Source organism: Apis cerana, linkage group LG8 (assembly GCF_029169275.1).
Source record: "Apis cerana isolate GH-2021 linkage group LG8, AcerK_1.0, whole genome shotgun sequence".
NCBI lineage: Eukaryota > Metazoa > Arthropoda > Insecta > Hymenoptera > Apidae > Apis > Apis cerana.
The window spans coordinates 4113279-4133414 of NC_083859.1; the positions used below are offsets into that span (position 1 = coordinate 4113279).

Consider the following 20136-nt stretch of genomic DNA (forward strand, 5'->3'; position numbering starts at 1 on the left):
ACATTTTGTCTCAGAAAAAATTCGGCCGTTTCATTTTTAAAATTCTTTTCCACAATCTCTCGTTAATCGTGAATCCAAGCCAATCATACGATCATCCTTCGATGCCTCCAATCTATTGCATTTTATCATAGAGATCAAAATCAATCCAAGGATCCGTCACCCAGCTCTGCTATTCATTCGTATTATTAATTTTTACAACATTTTTACGAGAACCAAAGCGAATCGTGGTAGAATAAAGTCACGAAGTCGAACTTTCTTCGATGAAAATTGAAATCTACGAAGGAAATGTAAAGTATCTGTTGCTTGACCGAGCAAAAGCAAAGTCCACGGAGCGATTTATTAGCGCTTGAAAGGAATGAAAAGTTGCAAGAAAGTGGATGTTGTTCAACGACAATAATTTTATTGAAAAATTCGTCTTCAATGACACGAATGGCAATAGCTTCTTCGAATTATATTCTTCTTCTATCTTTTTGAGGAATCATGTTGTCTTGGGATGATCAAAAAGCAACTCTTTTTTGAATTGTCCCCAAGTCGATTAATCGGTTGAAAGAAAATTAATATCTAATAAATTATGAAAGACAAATTTTCAACGTATGGATTATGATACTACAAATGCACAAGCATCTAAAATTTATTTACAAGATCGATTGTAAGGATAAAATTGTAAGATCGTATTGTCAATTATAAGATTTGTATACAACAATTGCATTCAACATTGATATAAATGTGCTTTCCCTATTAATTTCTATTTCAATGCTATGTTCCTATCTTAACCAATTTCCAATATATATGTGAAAAAAATATTTCAATTATACAACGATCTTCAAAAAATGTATGAAAAGGAATTCCTCGAGATTCGCATTCACTGAAAACCACAAGTAAGTACTATAATCGAAAGAGTAATAAGCATATATTTGAATCAAGAGCAGCAAAAATTATTGTCTCGATGAGACTCTTTACCCGGTCAAGCCAATTAATAGCGAAAAAAACTGTTAAAAGAGAAACGTTGAAACTTCAAAATGTGTCTTTATTGTTGCGTAATCGATATACTTCGTCTGACAATAAAACTCAGCGACATCGAATTGGAGCTACATTGCCGTTTACGTCGGCGACACACCATCGAGACGAGTCGTCGACCGATATCGAAGAGGCCCTACTGCGACGACTCCTCCTCGTCCTCGGACATCCTCTTCCCAAGCCCGAAATGATATCTCTGACTGAGCATGTCGTTCGGTCTCTTCGAGCCTAGCGGTTGTCCGCCACTGTAATGCACCGCCCTCTTCCCTAATCCGAAGCTGTAAGGCTGCCTTCCCCGTTTCTCCTCGAGAAAGTCGTCCGTGTTCTCTTGGGAATGGAACGCGGGATTGTCGACGGGAAGGTAATCCAGGTTCAGTCTGAGCGGGTAGTCGGTGTTGTCGTTTCGTTTCCCCAGGCCGAAACTGTATTGTCTTCGTTTCCCAAGGCCGAAGGAGTAGTCGCGCCCTCTCTGGAATAATAGAACGTTTCGAGAATGGGTAAGGTTCTTTCGTTTTGGCAAGAAAATACGATGGAAAATTTAAATCGAAGAAAAACTCGTGAGAAGAAGATCATGATATATATATAGAAGGTTCGAATCGATAGGATCAGAAGATTTGACTTTCAAATCAGTTTCAGAGTTTTTGATACGCCATTAAGATCGTCATAGGCAATATTTTTCCAGGAGTAAATATATCTGTTACACAACTCGGCTTAAAAATCGATTAAATCCTATTAAAATTAGGAAAACTTTAAACTGATGTAGCTCGGAAGATAGCGACTTTAGCGCGATGGGTGAAAGATCGTTAGAGGCGCGGATCCTTCCCCTTTAAAACGCTTTTTGATTTATCTCGATACGACTTCCGGTTCCCGAGATATCGTCGTGTAAAGGAAAGAGTAATTTTCCATCGTTTATTATCCTCGTCCTTGTTGTTTACTCGGACCTCTCGCTCGCCCCTCGTTTCACTGACCTAGCCCAAACTCCAGACAAGTGTCAGACGCGATTCCAGGAAAAAAGCGTAGTACGCATTTCTAGGAAAAATATGTAGGTCACTAGGTCGCGGGTCCATTCATAATTTTTACCTTATAGCGTCAATCGGTATAGGAACTTTGAATCCTTGTATCTCGAGAACGGATTGAGATATCGGGATAAATCAAAAAGAAAATTCAATGGGATGCTTCTCTCTATTTTTCGAATGGGTTTTCATGACAAAATTCTTGATTTTTTCTTGCGATTTTTTACACGAAAATTTTAAATTTAATTTGATGTTTTTAAATTCGTATTATTCGTACAAATAATATACAAGTAAATATTATCTTAACAGAAAAAGAAAAATATTGAAAATTAAACTAAACTGTTGATCGTATATTTTCAGGTTTGAGAATCATTATGCTTGAATGGCTTCACAGTGGATATGAAGATTTTAATAATCCTGATATTCTCACCTTGTTGTCATTGGTATCGATCCAACGCTTTCCAATACCAAAATTGTAGACGGGTAGCCTCTTATATTCGGAAACATAAGTGTATGCTCTCTTTTCAGGCACGGTATCGTCGAACGCCATAGGACTCAACATATTGTTATAATGTTGAAGATTCATAGACGAGGCTGGTGTTTCCTCCATAGCTAAGGCTGACCTTCCCACGATCCCGACGAAATAGAGGAAAGCCAAGCTCGATGTCAGAACACTTGTCCTGCTCCTCATTCTGCACTTTGCCTCTTTTTAAGCCTGATTTCAAAAAAAAAAAAAAAAGATAAATTGCAATTGAAATCGATCGATCGATTCGAAACGATAGTTTAAAATTAAATTCTCAGAGTTGGCGCACGGATAATTTTATTCGCGCAGGGAGAAACATTTTGATTTCGAAGCAAATCAGTTTCCAGGTTTCGAATTGAGTTGGAAAATGTCGCGATGAATAGCGAATGACACGGATTCTCGAAAATTGCTTTTCCACGTATCTAATTTATCAAGGATTTGTGGTTTTCCCAGTTCGAATCGAGTTTTATACTTCTGCGAATATCGTGCTATTTCGTTGGAAAATTTTTGGTTATTAAATTACTAATCCCATTAATTTTGTTACCATACTCTGTATCTCATTGAAATTCAATACTATTAATTAATGATAGACAAACTGTTCATTTAAATTTATCATTGCTGCTGTTTACTTATTTCTTTTTATTTAATCCTTTATCATAAGCCATGACTTATTTTACTTAAAAAAAATTCTTAAATGATTGTAAAAATATTTGTGAAATTTATAACCAGAAATTCCTTCTTTTTTTCCACGAAATGTTCGATCGTCATATTTTCTATCCAAGATTTTTGATTCTCAGAATTTCGGTTCACGGTTTATCGTTGGATACCGAGATTGTTGGCTCGTGAAAATTTCAGTGGCGACGTTTACCGTTTCATTTCTGCGAGAAATTAAATCGGCCTCGATTTAAAGTGGCAATTCCGCGCGAGGGACGAGGGCAACGCGAGGGGAAATGGAATATACGCTTTCCAGAGCTCATCTCGTTTAATTTGCAGGATTTACAATCGTTTCGTGGTTGTTGAAAGAATACTTGGATGCGCCGGATATCCAAATAAATCGTGAAGAATTAACCACATTGCGCTTTCCAATTTGCAATTTGTGATCTTTTTTCGAGGGATAGAAGATAAAAAGAAGGGGAACACGAACAATTGTCTGATACAATTCGGAATTGAACGAAGATTTTTAAAGATTTGATTAAAATTTATGAATGAATTTTATTTACGAAGACGTTTAAATTAAATGAAATTAACGAAGAATGATGTTGTATCTATGAAAAATAATTATTCTATTGCATAAGATCAATAATACGTTTGTGAAAATATATTAATAAAAATTAGAATACAAAGAGCAGTGGCTGTAGAGAGAGAAATAAAATATCGCTTAAAAATAAAAGAACTTTCCAATTAATTACTTCCTCAAATTGCAATTCAATATTTTTCAATAATGAAAGATCTGAATTAAAGGTTTTAATTTAAAAAAAAGTCGATAACCAAATTTCTGAAATGGAAAATCTTACGAGTCTAATAACGAAGCTCAATAATTGACATGAAGAAATTTTCGTGGGAACGCACAAAATCTTAGAAAAAATTTTACGAATAAAATCCCCGGAAAAACTTGCGAATTAAGAAACTTTCCAATGTATCGATCATCATAATTCAGTAAATTTAATTCTCTTGAAATTGAATCCTACGATATAGCCAAGAGACCTTCCAACTTATCTTTGCACCCTTCTCGCAACAGGTGCTTCGACGCTCGCCATCCGTTGGACTTAATTTTTAATTTACACCTGTATTTTTATTGCGATATCTCGTTCGCAGGAAGTTAGTTCCTTCGCGTTAATTTGCCCGAGCAAATCTAACTTTGCGATCTTCTCGAGCTGAAGACGCGCAGAAAAGAAGAAGGAGGAGGAAAGGAAGAGGAGGGGGAGAAAGGAAAGGAGGAACTTTTTCAAATAAAATTGCAAATTTCTTTGAATAATGTCCCTCTTCCGTCCATTAAAGTTTTTCTATAACTCTTGGATGACAAGCAGATTAAGAATTTGGGGTCATTGGACCGAGAGGACGGAAGTGGAAAGAGATAGGACGAGTTATCCGGTCAGATTTGGTCGATCACGTGTCTTGTATCGTGGCGTGTTATCGATTTAATATTCAGTAGCTTTGAGCTAGCATCAACACCACGTGTACATTGCGTGACTGTTTTGTTTTATTTTTTGAGAATATATATATTTTTTTTTTGCGATTTATGGGCGAAATAGAATTTGCAAATGAATTTAACGTTAATTGAAAAATAATTGCATTGACTTTGTTTCGCGTGTTTAATGCGATGCACGTTTTTCTTTTTCTTTCAGGGAATTTCGAATTTAAAAATTAGTTTAAAAATTAAATATCCAAAAGGAGGAAAACTCTTGCTATTCTGAGAAAATTAAAGGTATGAATTATTTATTTTAAATCATTAAATCATCAATCAAAAAAAATCATCTCCCTTAATTAAATTAAGAAATAAATATATATACTGAAACATTCTCTTATCTAATAAAATCGTTGTTATTGCCGATTTAAAATATTTCCTGCAATTCATTCTAAACGAAACGCATAAGCTTGTTTCATTTCCACATATCGTCACAGATTAAGTTCGAAGTAGATGATTATCAATATATGTGTAGATATATGCAAACAAATACGCATCACTGAATCGATAACGAAGGAGTAACACGAAATACGTCTAATTCGGTATCGGTGAAGGTTAATTCAATTGTTGTTTGGAAAATGTTTTAAGTGAGTGACAGCTGAGGGAAATTCTATTGAAAAGTTTCGATTAATTGCGGATATGATGCAAAATTGTGATTTCAGCATTTTTTATTTTTTGTAATTTTGTAATTGCAGTGTATTTTGTTATTCATCATTTTTTATTGTTTTTTTCAATGATTTAATTTTAATTCGAATTCGAGGATTTGTGGAATTTCTTTATTATTTTTTTGAAACTGATTTTCTTGTATAGTTTCTTGATTAATAATGGTTTTTTCTTGAGTTATTTTTGATTATATAACTATTTTATCAAAATGTTTCTTCAAATAATAATTTTCTTTTCACTCTCTTCAATCTTCTTTTCTAAGATATATATATATATATTTTTTCTAAAGAAAATCTCATATTCAAACGATGATACGAATTTCGTTTCTCCTTATCGCAATGAAATTATTCAAAATAACTTTTCTAAAATTATTAAATGTAAATTTACTCCTGGATTCTTTCTTTCTTATTCAAAAATATTCTCATTCTCGTATTTTTTCAAAAGATTTTCTCTTATCTTATTATCTTTATTCACATAAATCCATTTCGTAAATGTATCTTTTAATTCTTTTTAAAAAAATTAAAAAAAAATCTCTCATTTCTTCGTTCATCAATAACAATAAAGAGTAACGAAATGATAACAATAAAACTTCAAGAATAATAACACAATTTTATTTCTTCCACAAGTAAAAATATCGATCATATCATCATTCTCCGTGTGTCAAATATTATGAAAAATGGAGTGGATTGTGACAGGAAGTCGTCTATGATACGATATGATATGCCCTGTGACCGGAAAAGGAATTAGAAGTGCATGCTTGATGGGCAAACCCATCGACGATTCGTTAATGAAATTTTAAGCTGTCTTTCGTTCAGAACCCTTGTTGATCGACTCCCACACACGTTTTCCCTTCTTAGTTTTACCCTCCACTTCCGGTTTAATGAGATTGGACGTTGATGAAATGGACGAGTCATCCCTGAGGTACCCTTTGCAAGATTGGGCACAAACGTTTAGATCGAGATTATTTTTTCTTTCCAGAATATTTTTGCAAATTTACATCTGTTTCTTCTACTCTTTCGTTGCATCTACGGATTCATAAAATTAGATCTCGTTAATCCCTTTTTCTCTGAAGATTAAGCGAATTTTTCAATTTATTTTATAGCAATTGTGTGTCCTTCCTTCACGAGAGAGGAATTTCGAAACATTAAAATCCGGAGGGCAGAAAATTTAAGATTCGACGTCTTGCAGAATATCATATTGTTCATATTTGCTCCGTTTCTTTTAGATTTTCTTTCAGAAGTGCGAAAAGGATCGAGAGAATGGCGAGAATTCGGGAGAGGTTCGAAGTTCGAGCCACGATTACCATCAATCTCATCGACAGGCCACTGAACGTACACCAACTTGTGCCGGAAACGAGATTAACGTCACCTTTCCATGTCCCTCCTCGGGGGATGGAAAAACATCTCGTACGGCGTGAAATTAAATCTCGTTCGAGAGAATCTCATATCTTCTCTTCGACTACTTTTCCAACATTATACCAATTTCCGGTATACGGAAGATACTTTCATTGGAAATCTTAATTGCAAGATTTTTGAAAAATTTTATTTTTCCTAATTTGCTGAAATTATTATTTAGTTTTGTTTAAAAAAGAATCGTCAAGATTATTCATTGTTGAGTATTGTTAAATATTGTCATCTTTGGAAAACTTCGTTGACAGTGAAATGAATAAGTTCCAAAGGGATAAATGGCCGATGGAGGGGAACAAAGAAGATTCGATACAAAGATTCATACAACAAGAAACGATAGAAAAATTCGTCTATTTTTTAGTTTTTCTTGCATCATACAAACTTGTGTATCATTCTATATCTTTTTTTAAAGATCATTTCAACAAAGGGAGATTTCTTATAGAAGAAAATTTTTTTTTAGATCAAAACTTGTGTATAAAAAAATCAAAGGAAATTGCTACTTTAAATATCGCGATATCATTAACTTCCACGAGATATTTGATATTTAAACAGACAAGAAAAGAGGAAGGAAAAAAGAAAGATACGATATTTGATGCTATAATGAGATTTTTACAGGCTATACCATGATCGATATAGCGCCATCATTGAAAATAATCCTTCATCCGTGAAATTCGTCGTCGATGTAAGAGGAGGATGCAACGAGGATTTTTATGAATTCTTCACGGTCCCTTCCTCTCGTGTTATTCTCCTCTTCTGCTTTCGTTACTCCAGCTTACTAAAGCGTCGTTCTCGACGTAAAATTTACCGTCGAATCGACGTCGAGCGTTAACTCGCTCGAGCTTCTGTCATATAGTTGTTCCCTTTTCTTTATCGTTCCTGAACCAAGATTTTTATTTTTCATTTCATTTCACGAATCACTGCCGACTTTTCATACGTTTTTTAACGAAGATTTATTGGATTATGAATGGAAAACGAGATTTCTCTTCAATATTAATGATCATAATTTATAACATTGACTCGAATTTTTAAAATTAAATTGGAAATTAAAATTCTTTAAGTTAATTATCAGCTAATGTTCAATGTAAATTTAAATTCTGATTATTGTAAAAATCAATTTTCAATAAAGGTTTCATAAATATTGATATCACTGCAGGAACATGAAATTTATAACAAACAGAATATTATCGAAATTTCAAAATGGAATCTTACTAGTTTTATCATTGCCTTCACTAGCTTCCTTTCTCGATGTCTCTAGTTTAGAAATTCAATACAATGAACACTATTATGGCAGCGAATTTCCAAGTTATAGCAGTAGTAGTTCAAACACAAAACAGAGAGGTAAAGTATGGCTTCGTATTTGGAACTGTTTGTAGCTATAAATCGCTTCGTTGAATTGGGTCAGTCGTTGTTTAACGTGTATTTATCGTGAGAAATTGGCCGTAAGAATGTGGAATATTAATATTTCTAGTCCTATAGAAAAATGTATAGTTCAGTGAACGAGAAGAAGGAAATGTCAATTCGGTTAAATTGGTCGACATTTTCGCGATATGAAAATATTAATAAAAAAGTAAATTTACGTTTGCTCGATTCATATCATTTGAAGAATCATTTGACGATAAACATTGTAAAATCGAGTTTGAAAAATTCAGATGGAAAAAATTATTGGAAGAAGATTTTGATATTGTAAATTTGAATTTGAACATTACATTCATTTTAAAATTGTTATCGTGTTTGCAAGAATTTTCATTTAAATAATTATGATTTAAAACATTATTTTCGATTCCACACATAAATTTCTAAAAATATTTCCAGTATTTCCGTATCCAATATTTCAAAAAATTTTAAATTGCAGAAGAATTTAATCAAACGTTATTAAATCTGCAAACAGAATAATTGGTTCTAAGATTATGCAATTTCAGAATTCATTCTCATATTATGCACTTTCGATTATTCATCTTAAAATTCTTCCACTGTCTATTATCTTAAAATAACCTTTCGAAATCTGCCTAAGTAATCATTTCTACCATCACGAGAACAAAGCAAACGGCTCGTAAGAGGACATCGCGATTAAAATGAAAACGCAACGTGGCACCAAACAGAGTATTCTTATTGAGTAGCTCCTAGTTACTAGAATACTTGTGAGACTGGTAGATTTTTCATGGAAGGCCGATTAGTCCACTTTTAAACTTCATGCAGAGACAAGCAATAGCAAGCTACAAAAAGTCTGGTAATAACGTCGTTCTAATAACCTCGCCTGATCTGCGCAATTTCAACCCCCTCCTTTCCACTCGTTTTGGAAAACAAAGACTGTGCGACGAATATACGTGTAAAGCAAACATGTGTCACGAGGATTTTGCAATAGCTGTGTTTTTACAATCATGTAAAAAGAAAAAAGAAAAAAATAGGGGCATCGAAAATATTTAAATTCGGATATAATGTTATACATTTTACAAATTTTTGATATTTTAGAAAATCTCTAGAGTAACAATTCGAATAACAATGAAAATATTTTTTTTATAATTAGCAGTAATAATATTTAAGAAATCTCTCAGCCTCAGATTTCGAAAAGATAATATATAATATATTCAGTAAATTTGAATTTCCAGAAACGTCTGTAAAATTGTTTAAATTATTACTGAAAAACAAGATATCTTTCTAGATTGATATTACTTTAAAATTATAAAATTATTTGTAAAATGTAAAAGTGTTGCAAACAATTGATCAACTTCATTTGCTGCAATCGTTGATCTACACTACTTAAACTTTCTCCCATTCAAATTCCAATTCTCTTCCCAATCAATCTCTAACAAAAGAAAATAGATTTTGAGATTAATTAACGATAAAGTCAATCCAACAAATAATTCATCTATTAAATCGTAATGGAATATATTTAGCATTCGGTAACACGATTCGAGATACTACATAATGAAATTCTCTATACCTTCACATCACGTTCGAGTAGAGTTAAACCAATATTTTGTTGTAAGATCTTGACAACTCGGACGACATAAAAGTTCTGCGTCAGATACGAGTTCTCGATTATTCCACAGCCATCGAGAGGGTTGTTCGAAAGAAGAGACGATTTCTTCTTGTTTGGCAGCTAAAACTTCGATGGAACGAAAGTTTTAGATATCAATTCTGTGCTTCGTATCGTGAAAAAGATACGAAGGAGAGGCGAAGTTTTTTCCCCTCGTTCTCCTCGATGAGATAATTAAAAAATCTTATTTTAATCGAAGAGTTGTTTTGTATGTCGAGGATGAACGTTACCGATGAGTTTGCCAATATTTTATTTCACATTTATTTATTTCTTTTCTCTTTTTCACTTTTATTTGCTAATATTAGTACGACATAAAGTAGATATAAAAAATTTTATTAATAAGGAACATATTGAACGAGTATGTGTTTGAAAGGTTCATTTTGCTTCGAAATGTGCATTTATCGAGATTAAACAAAAATAAAATTAAAATGATAAGTTTGATAGTGACCTTTAAATTTTTTAATATCTTTTTATATAAAGGAAAAGATTTCGCATACAGAACGACCAACGAAATGTCAGTATTTAAAAGTTTATTTAAATTTGTATCTCTAAAATTTTAATATTTTGATCCTTTTTTTCTTTCTTTTTGAAGACAAATTTCTCATACGAATTAATTGTAAATAATGGAGTTTATTTATTTAAAAATTATATCTTTGACATTTTATTATTTCAATTAATTTCAATTAAAAATTAATTAAACGATAATTAGATTATATAAAAATCAAATAATCCTTGAGAAAATTTCGTTAGTGACTTTGAAATTGTTAATTTAAAATTTTTATTATTCAGAAATTATATTTTCTTTCATTTTTCAGTAAGTATTCCTTTGATATATTTTTATATTATATATTTTTAAATTAACCAATATGTTATTTAATCAAATTATCAAAATTCGATAAACAAAATATTTTACTTCATATTTCTAAGTCAATTAACCAACTTTGCAAAATCTAATGCAATTGAAAATCAAAATCAATTTGTGAAACAGCTCGTAATTATTCCAAGGAAATAATAATTTCAAATTATATTTTAGTTATATACTTTCGTTAATTAAAAACTTTATTCTTTGAATATAAAAATTTTCTTTTAATACCAAAGTGGGTAGTTAGTAAAAATTTCATCGTTATATCAAGATTTTTCTAAAGAGTAGTTTTAAAAAATTTTTAAACCATCATGAGTTTAAGAAGTTCCAATTGAAAGATTCCAATTATCGTACAAAAGACATCACTTAATATATTCCAAAAAAAGCTTCAAAATAATGAACGAATAAATTTAAAAATATCTATTTAAAATATATAAAAATATCTGAGTAACAAATTTCATATTTTGAACAATAATATAACAATTTTTTAAAGAGAGTACATTTTTTTGTAGACATGTTTCCATTTAAATTTTCGAATTTCAAAACAATGAATTTTCAAAACTCGAATTTTACAATTATACGTGATAATATCCGTAATTACAGGATAACAGGAAATTTCAGGATAATTACAAGTCTGGTCAATAGAAGTTTCCGGTTTGACAAACAATTTTTCCGACGACTAACCATTTCATATGCGACAGAAAAATATCTGTTGCGATTTATAATGGTTTCACTGTGCAAACACGCGAAAATAGAAGAAAATATTCTTCACAGAGAATGAATAATGAATAAGAGATCATTTTCACACTGATGACAATTGATTTTTTAGAAAAATAGACGATAGAAGATAAGATCGATGGAAATTATCGTAAAAATTATTTTAGTTTTTTTATTTTCGCAATATATCTAGCACAAAAAATGAATAAATAAAGAAAAACGAAAAATTTTATTTTTTACTTATTAGAAAATTATATATTTTTTTGGAAAAATTAAATCAGATTAATTATTGTATGTATTTATATATTCGTATGTTTAATCACGTTGATAATTGTATATTTATATATTCATATATTCAATTCAATTTTCTTGGATTTCCTTTTCGTATATGTAATATAATTTATCTGTTTTATAATTAATTTATGTAAAATGTATCAAAATAATATATTCTGGAATCTTAAATAAGATGCATTAATTGTTTTGAAAGTTATGTATGAAATTCTTTGAAATTATATTCTTTAATAAAATATAATCAATGATCTATAATTATAACTTTAAAAAAGAATATTAAATGACAACTAATTAAATAAATATTTAAGAACAGTACTTATTACTTAGAGCACGTGTTAAATATCAAGAAAAGCACGTGTTAAAATAACCCTTGGTAAGATTCTCTAGAGAAATTCTCGAAATTCTAGTACTAATAAGAAATTCCTTCTGCGAGAACTTTGCATTGTTTCATAATTTGGAAAAATTTAATGAATCAAAGTTAACTTAAGAGAATTACGTACTTTTTTTTTTAAGAATTTTGTGCTACATAATTATTATTATTGTTATTATTATAACATAACTACATGTGTATAATATTTACACATATATATGTATCTCCTCTCCATTTAACTTTTTCATTTCTTATTAATCTTATTAATTATAAATAAGTGTTCTATATAAACTAAACTATACCTATAAAAAAATCTAATTATTTTTTGATTACTTTCGTGTTCTTTTTTTTTCAGAATATTTTCGTTCGAATTTCATTGAAATAAAAGAACAAAGTGGTAATATCACTCTTGTGACACGTAATTTGTCGCATCTTCGCAAAACTTTTCCGTTATCTCTTTTAGTTGTTCCTTTGAACTTTCTCCTCGACCAATTTTCCTTTTTTCTTTTTTTTTTTTTTTTTCTCACTTCGAAACGATTTTGTCCAAGGATTATTCAAGTAAAAATCGATAAAAGTGAGACGACGATGATGACACAACAAATTAAATAAAGGAGAAAAATATATTTTGATTCGTTACTTAGGACGATAAAATTTTAGATAAAAATAAGATCGAGAAAATAACAAAAGAAGATTTTTCTTGTTTTTATTCATAATCCTGATAAAACGCTCACCTGTTGCTCTGAAAGAAGGAAAATATTTTAAGCATTGAAAGTTTTAATTAAGATAGTTCGAAGCACGAATTCAATAAATTTTTCGAAGATAATTAAATTCTTAGATTGTTCTTCGCTTAAATTGTTTTAATTATTTATTTGTCAGAATTTTAATGATTTTAATAATTAATCGATGATTATATGTTTTTACGCAAGAATTCTCATTCAAATATCAGTATTATTGTTATTTATAGATTAACTAATTAGAAAACTTATTTAACTGAGCGAGGTAATGAATATTCTTCTTATATTTAACTGAATCTTCATCGTTTTAAGTTCTTCAAGTTAGCCACGTTTCTAATTTCATTTCTGAATAATCGTCTACATTTTATATCCGTTTCAACTTTAATAATAATTTTCAACATTAGTATTAACTTTCTGTGGCAGAATCTGTATACAAATGAATCCAATATTTAATTAAATAGAATGTAAAATAAAAAAAATAAATCAAACTCCGAACAAATGTGTTTTTCTAAAAATTTCTCAAGTTGTACAAGCATCGCTTTTAAACTAAATTTAATTAAAATTTAATTTGATTAAAATATTTTTTTCGTGATATATTTACAATTTTTACTGTTTATTTTAACATTCATAATGTTATTTGCAAATTTCTAAATTCGATTCTAAATCTAAATAATATAAATAATTCCGAATATATTAAAATATTTCAACCATTTCAATTCTTGAGAAAGATTCAAATTTCTCAAATTATTCAAATATCAATTGCCAAGAAAATTTAAATCGAATTCTACACAAATTTCAGCAATTGCATCTATACTGTATCTTCCAATTAATTTTCCTACTATTAGAGCAATTTTTCCAAAAAAATATAGGATAAAATTGATATGAAATTGATATCAAAAGAGAGAGAGTTTAACTTTTTGCTTCCTACGCTGCTTAAAATAATTACAAGTCTGCTCTGCGATAATTAAATTATAATGGGGAAATTACGAGCCGTCGAATATCTCAAAAGCTTTCTCGTCCATGGTATTATGGCATCTGCATTAAAGGAGGGATGCTTCTTAAAAATGTTGCAAAAACATCCTCGAAGACAGCTTCAATGTTTCACCTTTGCTATTTGTTTGAAATATTCGTGTGTTAAGCAAAGAGTATCGGAGTATAAATTCCCTTTACAACATCGCCTTCTTATTTATTACATGGGGCCCCTAATTGTATGGAACGAAAGTATTCTGTAGAATCCAATTATGGAAACGTCGAATTTTCAAGAATGCACACTCTCGAAAAATTACAGACTATGTTTGACGAAAGTTTGATGAAAGAAACACGATGATTATAGATTATTTTTTATTTTTATTCTTTTAGATGTGTATCATTTCACGCTCTTCTTTTTAACTTTTATTCATCGTGATTTATTGTCTTATCAATTGTTTCGAATCGTAAAAAAAAATTGTATTTTATAATTGTAATTTTAAATAATTTTTAAGTGTCTTTAAAAAGATATTCACAGTTATTAAATTCTAATAGAAGTTCTTTGAAATTGCATTCTATCAAGATCGAATTAAGAATATACTGTATTATGAATCATAAGCTATGAATTAAATTTGATATTTTTCATTTATAATTTTTATTCTTAAAAGGAAAAACTTGTTTATAATTTAAATCCAATTACAAAGAAAATTGAAACATCATCATCCTATCTTTATTTTGCGATTTTCAAAATTATTCTTTATTCGCTATTTTCAAGTCAATCCTTATCAAAAACCCTTCTCACAAAATTAACTATTTCAATTAAACCTCAAAAAATGAATTAACTAAATTCTTCAAAATCACCATCTTTTTTAAAAACCAACTTTCATCAAACCATCATAAACTTAACTCCACCAAAATTTCACAATATCCTTTCACAAAATAAAATACTCTAAAATTTCCAACTAATTAAATTTCTTCGAAAATGAAATTCTTAAACCCTCGAAATCACTTCTTTCCAACTATCTTCAAACCAACCTCCATCAAACTATCATCAAAAACCTAACTCTTCCACCAATCTCACAGCCTATCATCCTTTCTCCAAACTGCGTGATCACGAAACTATAACATAAATCCTCAAAAAGAAAAAAAAAATCAATCATAGCAATCCTCTCATCGATCCAATCCAAAAACGAAAAGCGGAAGTACCGTTTCCGCGAAATTCGACAAGCAGATGTGTGCGTGCGTGTGCGAAGCTCACCTGTTGCTGAAGAATCGGCGACGTGTCGCGGCTCCCTCCGGGAATCGAACCGTTTTCCGTTTCACGTGGGTCACAATGTAAGGGTGTCGAGGCTCGTCTGGTCGACGCCGAGCGTCGCGAGTTTGCTGTCTACGCGGGATATGGCGATCAGGGCATCGCGACGCCACCCTTTATACGCGTGTAACCCGCCTGTGTGCCGTGGGCCGCGCGTGTCGGCCACCCTCCCTCACCCCTTCCCATTCTTCCCTCTTTGTTCCTCTTTCCACACGGCGAACAAGATATCCTTGTTAGCCTCGTCTTTCTCGCGCGTGTCGTCGCGTGCGCATACGCGCGCGTCCCGCGATCGGCATTCAATTCTCCTTTTGTCGCGAGCCGTCTTCGAAGTCGGTGCGATTCGAGGTAGCTGCGCGTCGATATTATATTATATTATAGTTGTCTGTATTTGGATGATTTTTGTTTCGATTTGTTTGGGACTGTGGATTACATGTTGTTGTTTTTTTTTTTTTTTGAAAGGAATTTCGTTGAGAAAGTGTAGATTATATTTGTTTCTCTGGTTTCTCTTTAATATTGGATTCTTTTCTTGGTGATTTTTAGGTTTGTGGAGAAAGTAGATGGTTGGTTTTGGGTAAGGGTGAATGGGTGAGAGAATCTTTTATTTCTTTGGATTTTGTTTATGAAGATTCTTTTTTTGGATGAATAGTTTGGTCAGAGATTTGATTTTTTTTTTTTAATGAATTGAAAAAGTGAAGTTGTTTTCTTTTGTGAATTCGGATTTTATTTATATTTTTTTGAGACAAGGAGTGAAAAGAACTTGTTTAAATTTTGGAAATCTTGGAAAGTGAATGATGCTTTTTAAAGAGAATAGTGGGATCATAAAAATTGTGAATAAAATTGATTTATCTTTTTTTATTATTACTCTAAAAAGTGACTTTTAAGAAAGTACTTAAATATTTTGAGATAATATTATAATTAAAAGTGATATTTAAGGTAATTCCACTTTAAGATAGGAAAGTTTGTGAATTTAAAATAAGTTTAAACCTTGCTTTTTTTATCAAGTAATTATATTATTTTTTAATTTCTTTAAAAAGATAATCAAATATTTTATTAATTTGGGATTTTCTTTTCTCTGATCGTTTAAAAATATTGAATTTCTATTTACGTGAAAAGAAACGACTAAGGAACGATTAAAAATTAAATTAATTGCAATAGTTCTACATTACATTTATATTCATTTACATTTTACATCCGTATTTAAGTGAAAAGTTTGCTCTTTTAACTTAAATTTTTAATCTCAATCAAATTAAATGAAAAATATCCCAATTGTGTCGTTTCAAAATATAATTACATCTACACCAATTAACGTTTATGTGTAAAATGTCATCCAGTTGTAGTTTAATCTATTAATCAAAGTCTTAAAATATTAAATCATTATCAATGCCAATAAATTTTCACTAATTAACTTTTAATCTATATATACATAATTCAATAGAAATCGTCAGTATCCGTGCATCTTTACCAATTAACTTTTAACCTATAATTGGATACAAATTTGAAACTGCACATCCACAAATTTTCCATTTTTCCATTCTCATATATTCACAATTTATTACAATCCATTTGCAATTCGTTATGTTATTCAAAAATCGAATCACAAGAAATTCCACTATTGATATTCCACATTTTTTCTCCAATTCTTGTAACAACATTTTCGCTTATAAAATCATCGAATATAATAATTTTCTATTTCAAAATCATTGTACTTTTTACTCTTACATAGATATTCATTTAACAATTTTTTAAAACAATTTATATTGTTTAAACAATTAAGTATAAGTATCTAGATTTAAAAATTTTTCAACTTTCAAGTTATTTTTTGTTCTTTTATTGAGACTTATAATCTTTTTAAAACGAAATATCTCTTATTTTTTTTGCAATAATTCTTTCGATTTACTTTTTGCTTGGATTCATCCGTTTTCGTCTTTAACGATTAGTAGATTTGGTATAAGAGTTATGGTGTTAAATTTATTCGATACATCTTAACAAAAATGGTAAAAATTTGTTACTTATCATTAATTAAATCATTAATTTATTATCTAATTTGTAGGCTGATAATATTTATAATAATTTCACGATTTAAATAGATATTCTTAACAATATAATTACAAATAACAATAGTAGTATTGAAAAAGCAAAAATTGAAAAGAACCATTTCTTTTTATTAATCAATTCTTTCATATGGCACAATATGTTACCAGTTTTAAAAGAATAAAATTGTCAACATAAATCGTATAAAATTATAATAAAATTTTATATAAACATAATTTAAATCCAATTTTCATACAAAATATCACGACAAACAAACTTAACTCAAATATAATGGACATTCCACAAAATATTTTCAATTTCAAAATATATCGATATCAAAAAATTTCAACTTTTTTCTTGAAATCGTAGAAAACTGTTGGATAAGTTTTAAATAATTCCCTTTAACTTCTATGAAAAATATCTAGATCTAGCGAATAAAGAGAAATTCAGAAGACGAAGGGGGAGGGAAGGGTTATTGGTTTTCTCGTCGGATTATACTCGCTGTGACATTTTACCTTTCGCGAAAATACGCGTCAACATACATATTTTAGGTAGCATACATGTGCTTAGATAAAAAAAAAAAAAGAGAGAGATTGTTCGACGATTTTTCCAGCTTAATTGGTCGACTGCGAAAACACTATTGCAAAATGTTGCATGGGGGAGTTTGCTTTTCGATTCGTCGGAACGAGGCGAGAGGTGTTTTAGAACGTGTCGAGAGTGAATTATTAAGACGAAAGTGCAGAGATACGTGGTGGAAGCTCGATAGAGATTGGATTGGATGGAGCGTAAAATTTAGCATGATCATTCGATTTATGATAGTTCACTGAGATTTTGGAAATGCTGCTTTTGGATGAGAATTAATTGTACTTTAATATTTTCATATTCATTCAACGTTTGTATTTAAAAATTATTGAGAATATATTGATTTTATTGGGAATGTACAAGATAAATTAAACGTAGATAAAATTTGATATTTTTGGAAATATTTCGATATTGTAAGTATTTAGAAAGTATTTAAAATTTATGGCATTGGAAATAATTGAACATAGATAAGTCTCAATATAATTATTTTTTGAATAATTAAATTATTCAAAAAATCAGCAAGTCTTATATCTGTCATAATATTTTTCAATAGATATTTTTCAAAAGATAGAATCTGCAATCTTGCCACAATATCAAAAAAGTCACGTAATCGGATCCATAGATCATATTCGTGGAATAGTTATCCCAGCTGTCGACGAAAATATTGGTTAGAAGATATTAGGAATAGAGAACGATGCAAGATTATCGTATAACTTTTTTCATATTTTCTTCCTCTACTTCTTTTTCTTTCAAATTTCGTTTTAAATTAAATTATACTTCCATTTTTTAATTTAAGAAATTTCCAAACGATTCTAACGTCATCTGGTTGAAAACACTCGAAATCACTTAATCCAATTTTGATCTAAAATTTAAAAAAGAAAAAAGAGGGAGACTAATTCCAATCATTTGTTTTTTAAAATTTTCATTTTTTAAAAATTTCAAACACGGAGTAAAAATGTTCCTTGATCAATTCTTATGGAAGAGAAGTAAGATATGCGCATGCATGAATTGCCACTTCTTAGGTTCTAGAAAATGCACATCTAGATAGTCCCTGGCCCAGACAGTTCGTAATCGGCATTTACGACTTTTCCTCGTATTTCCTCGATCGAGGAATATCCCATTGCACACGTGTTCGAAGACATGAAACTGTTTGCAAACATTCTATCACATTTCGCGTATTTAACTTCGATCATTGACGAGGAATATGAGCAAACTTTTTGCTAACTCGTACAACAATTGATTGCTCTGAAAGATTACATCATTTGTTTTATTTTTTTGTCGTTTAGAATATATTTAATCGATGGATAATAATTTTTCTTTCCTTGGAATTTAATAAAAAGTGAAGAAAGAAATTTACACGTGGATATTTATTAATTTTGAAATGAAAATTTAATTAGATAAAAAAATTTTTGAGTACAATCGAAGAAATGTATATATTTTTTGATTAAGGAATTTTAATGAAAATTTTGATGAAAGACTTTTAATATTTATAGATTATGTGGTGTGAAGTAGTGAAAGATACGTGGAAACAGTTTCAAAGCAATGCTATAGTTATAGTTTAACTTCGATTTCATAATAGAATATTCAGTTCAAAGTAAGATTAAACTTGGAAATAGTATTCTACTCTTTAAGCTGTTCTATCCATTATGAATCAGTTGAAAATTGTGAATGTTTAAGGGATTAAAATTTCTATTTTCTTGTTATAAAGTTCCTCTTATTTTAAAAATTCAAAATATGTAATGTTCAAATTTTATTTTAATATATTATTCTACTGTAACTATTGTTATATCTATGAATAATTAAAATTAAAAAAAAATATTGGACAATTTTAAATTCTTCTTACAATAATATAATTGCATTATCAAAATAATAATAATAAAAAAATAGACTTAATTGTTGAAGAAGATTTATTGACCCAAAATAGTTCTCAAATCTTTTGTAATTCGAGACAAATCAAATATATTTTACGTACAAAGCTGTTAAAATAAAAATTCATAGGTCGTAAAAAAGATATATCGAAATTGCAAAATTTACAAGTATTAAAAAAAAATTGGGAAATATAGAGAATTGTAAAAAGAATGACAAAAATGGAAAAATTGCAATTTTATTTCCATTTCATTAATTCTCTTCGATTCGATTCAAAAAATTTCTCATCTCATTTTATATGATTGCTGTACATGAGGTAGCTTATGGAAAAAGTTTTCCACCACTCAGTGTACACTTATTATGATTCATCGAGAGATTTTCATGCATAAGACGAGCGATCATTACACGGTTTCTCGCTTACCAGTTCAAAGGTGACATAGCTCGCTTTCTGTTTGCAGAATGGGATGAAAATTGCATTTTGTCTGTAAGGTAAATCACGTTTGAAACTTTGTGTTCATATAATTTGATCAATTTTAATACAATCATATATATACACGTTAC

At 29.8% G+C, this 20136-nt stretch overlaps 1 protein-coding gene and 1 long non-coding RNA gene across 2 annotated transcripts; one reads left to right on the plus strand and one right to left on the minus strand.

Moving 5' to 3' along the window:
* Positions 1 to 1006: 1006 nt before the first annotated feature.
* On the minus strand, positions 1007 to 15199 carry LOC107995363 (allatostatins). Its single transcript, XM_017052833.3, has 3 exons — positions 15043 to 15199; positions 2461 to 2745; positions 1007 to 1486 (listed from the first exon to the last, which is right to left on the minus strand). Exons 2-3 carry the CDS (start codon positions 2719 to 2721, stop codon positions 1154 to 1156), a joined length of 594 nt encoding a protein of 197 aa, XP_016908322.1. The 5' UTR covers positions 2722 to 2745; positions 15043 to 15199; the 3' UTR covers positions 1007 to 1153.
* LOC133666551 (uncharacterized) lies at positions 1388 to 3943 on the plus strand. The gene is made up of 2 exons (XR_009830843.1): positions 1388 to 1514; positions 2391 to 3943. It is a non-coding gene; the product is annotated as an uncharacterized LOC133666551 (long non-coding RNA).
* Positions 15200 to 20136: the final 4937 nt, after the last annotated feature.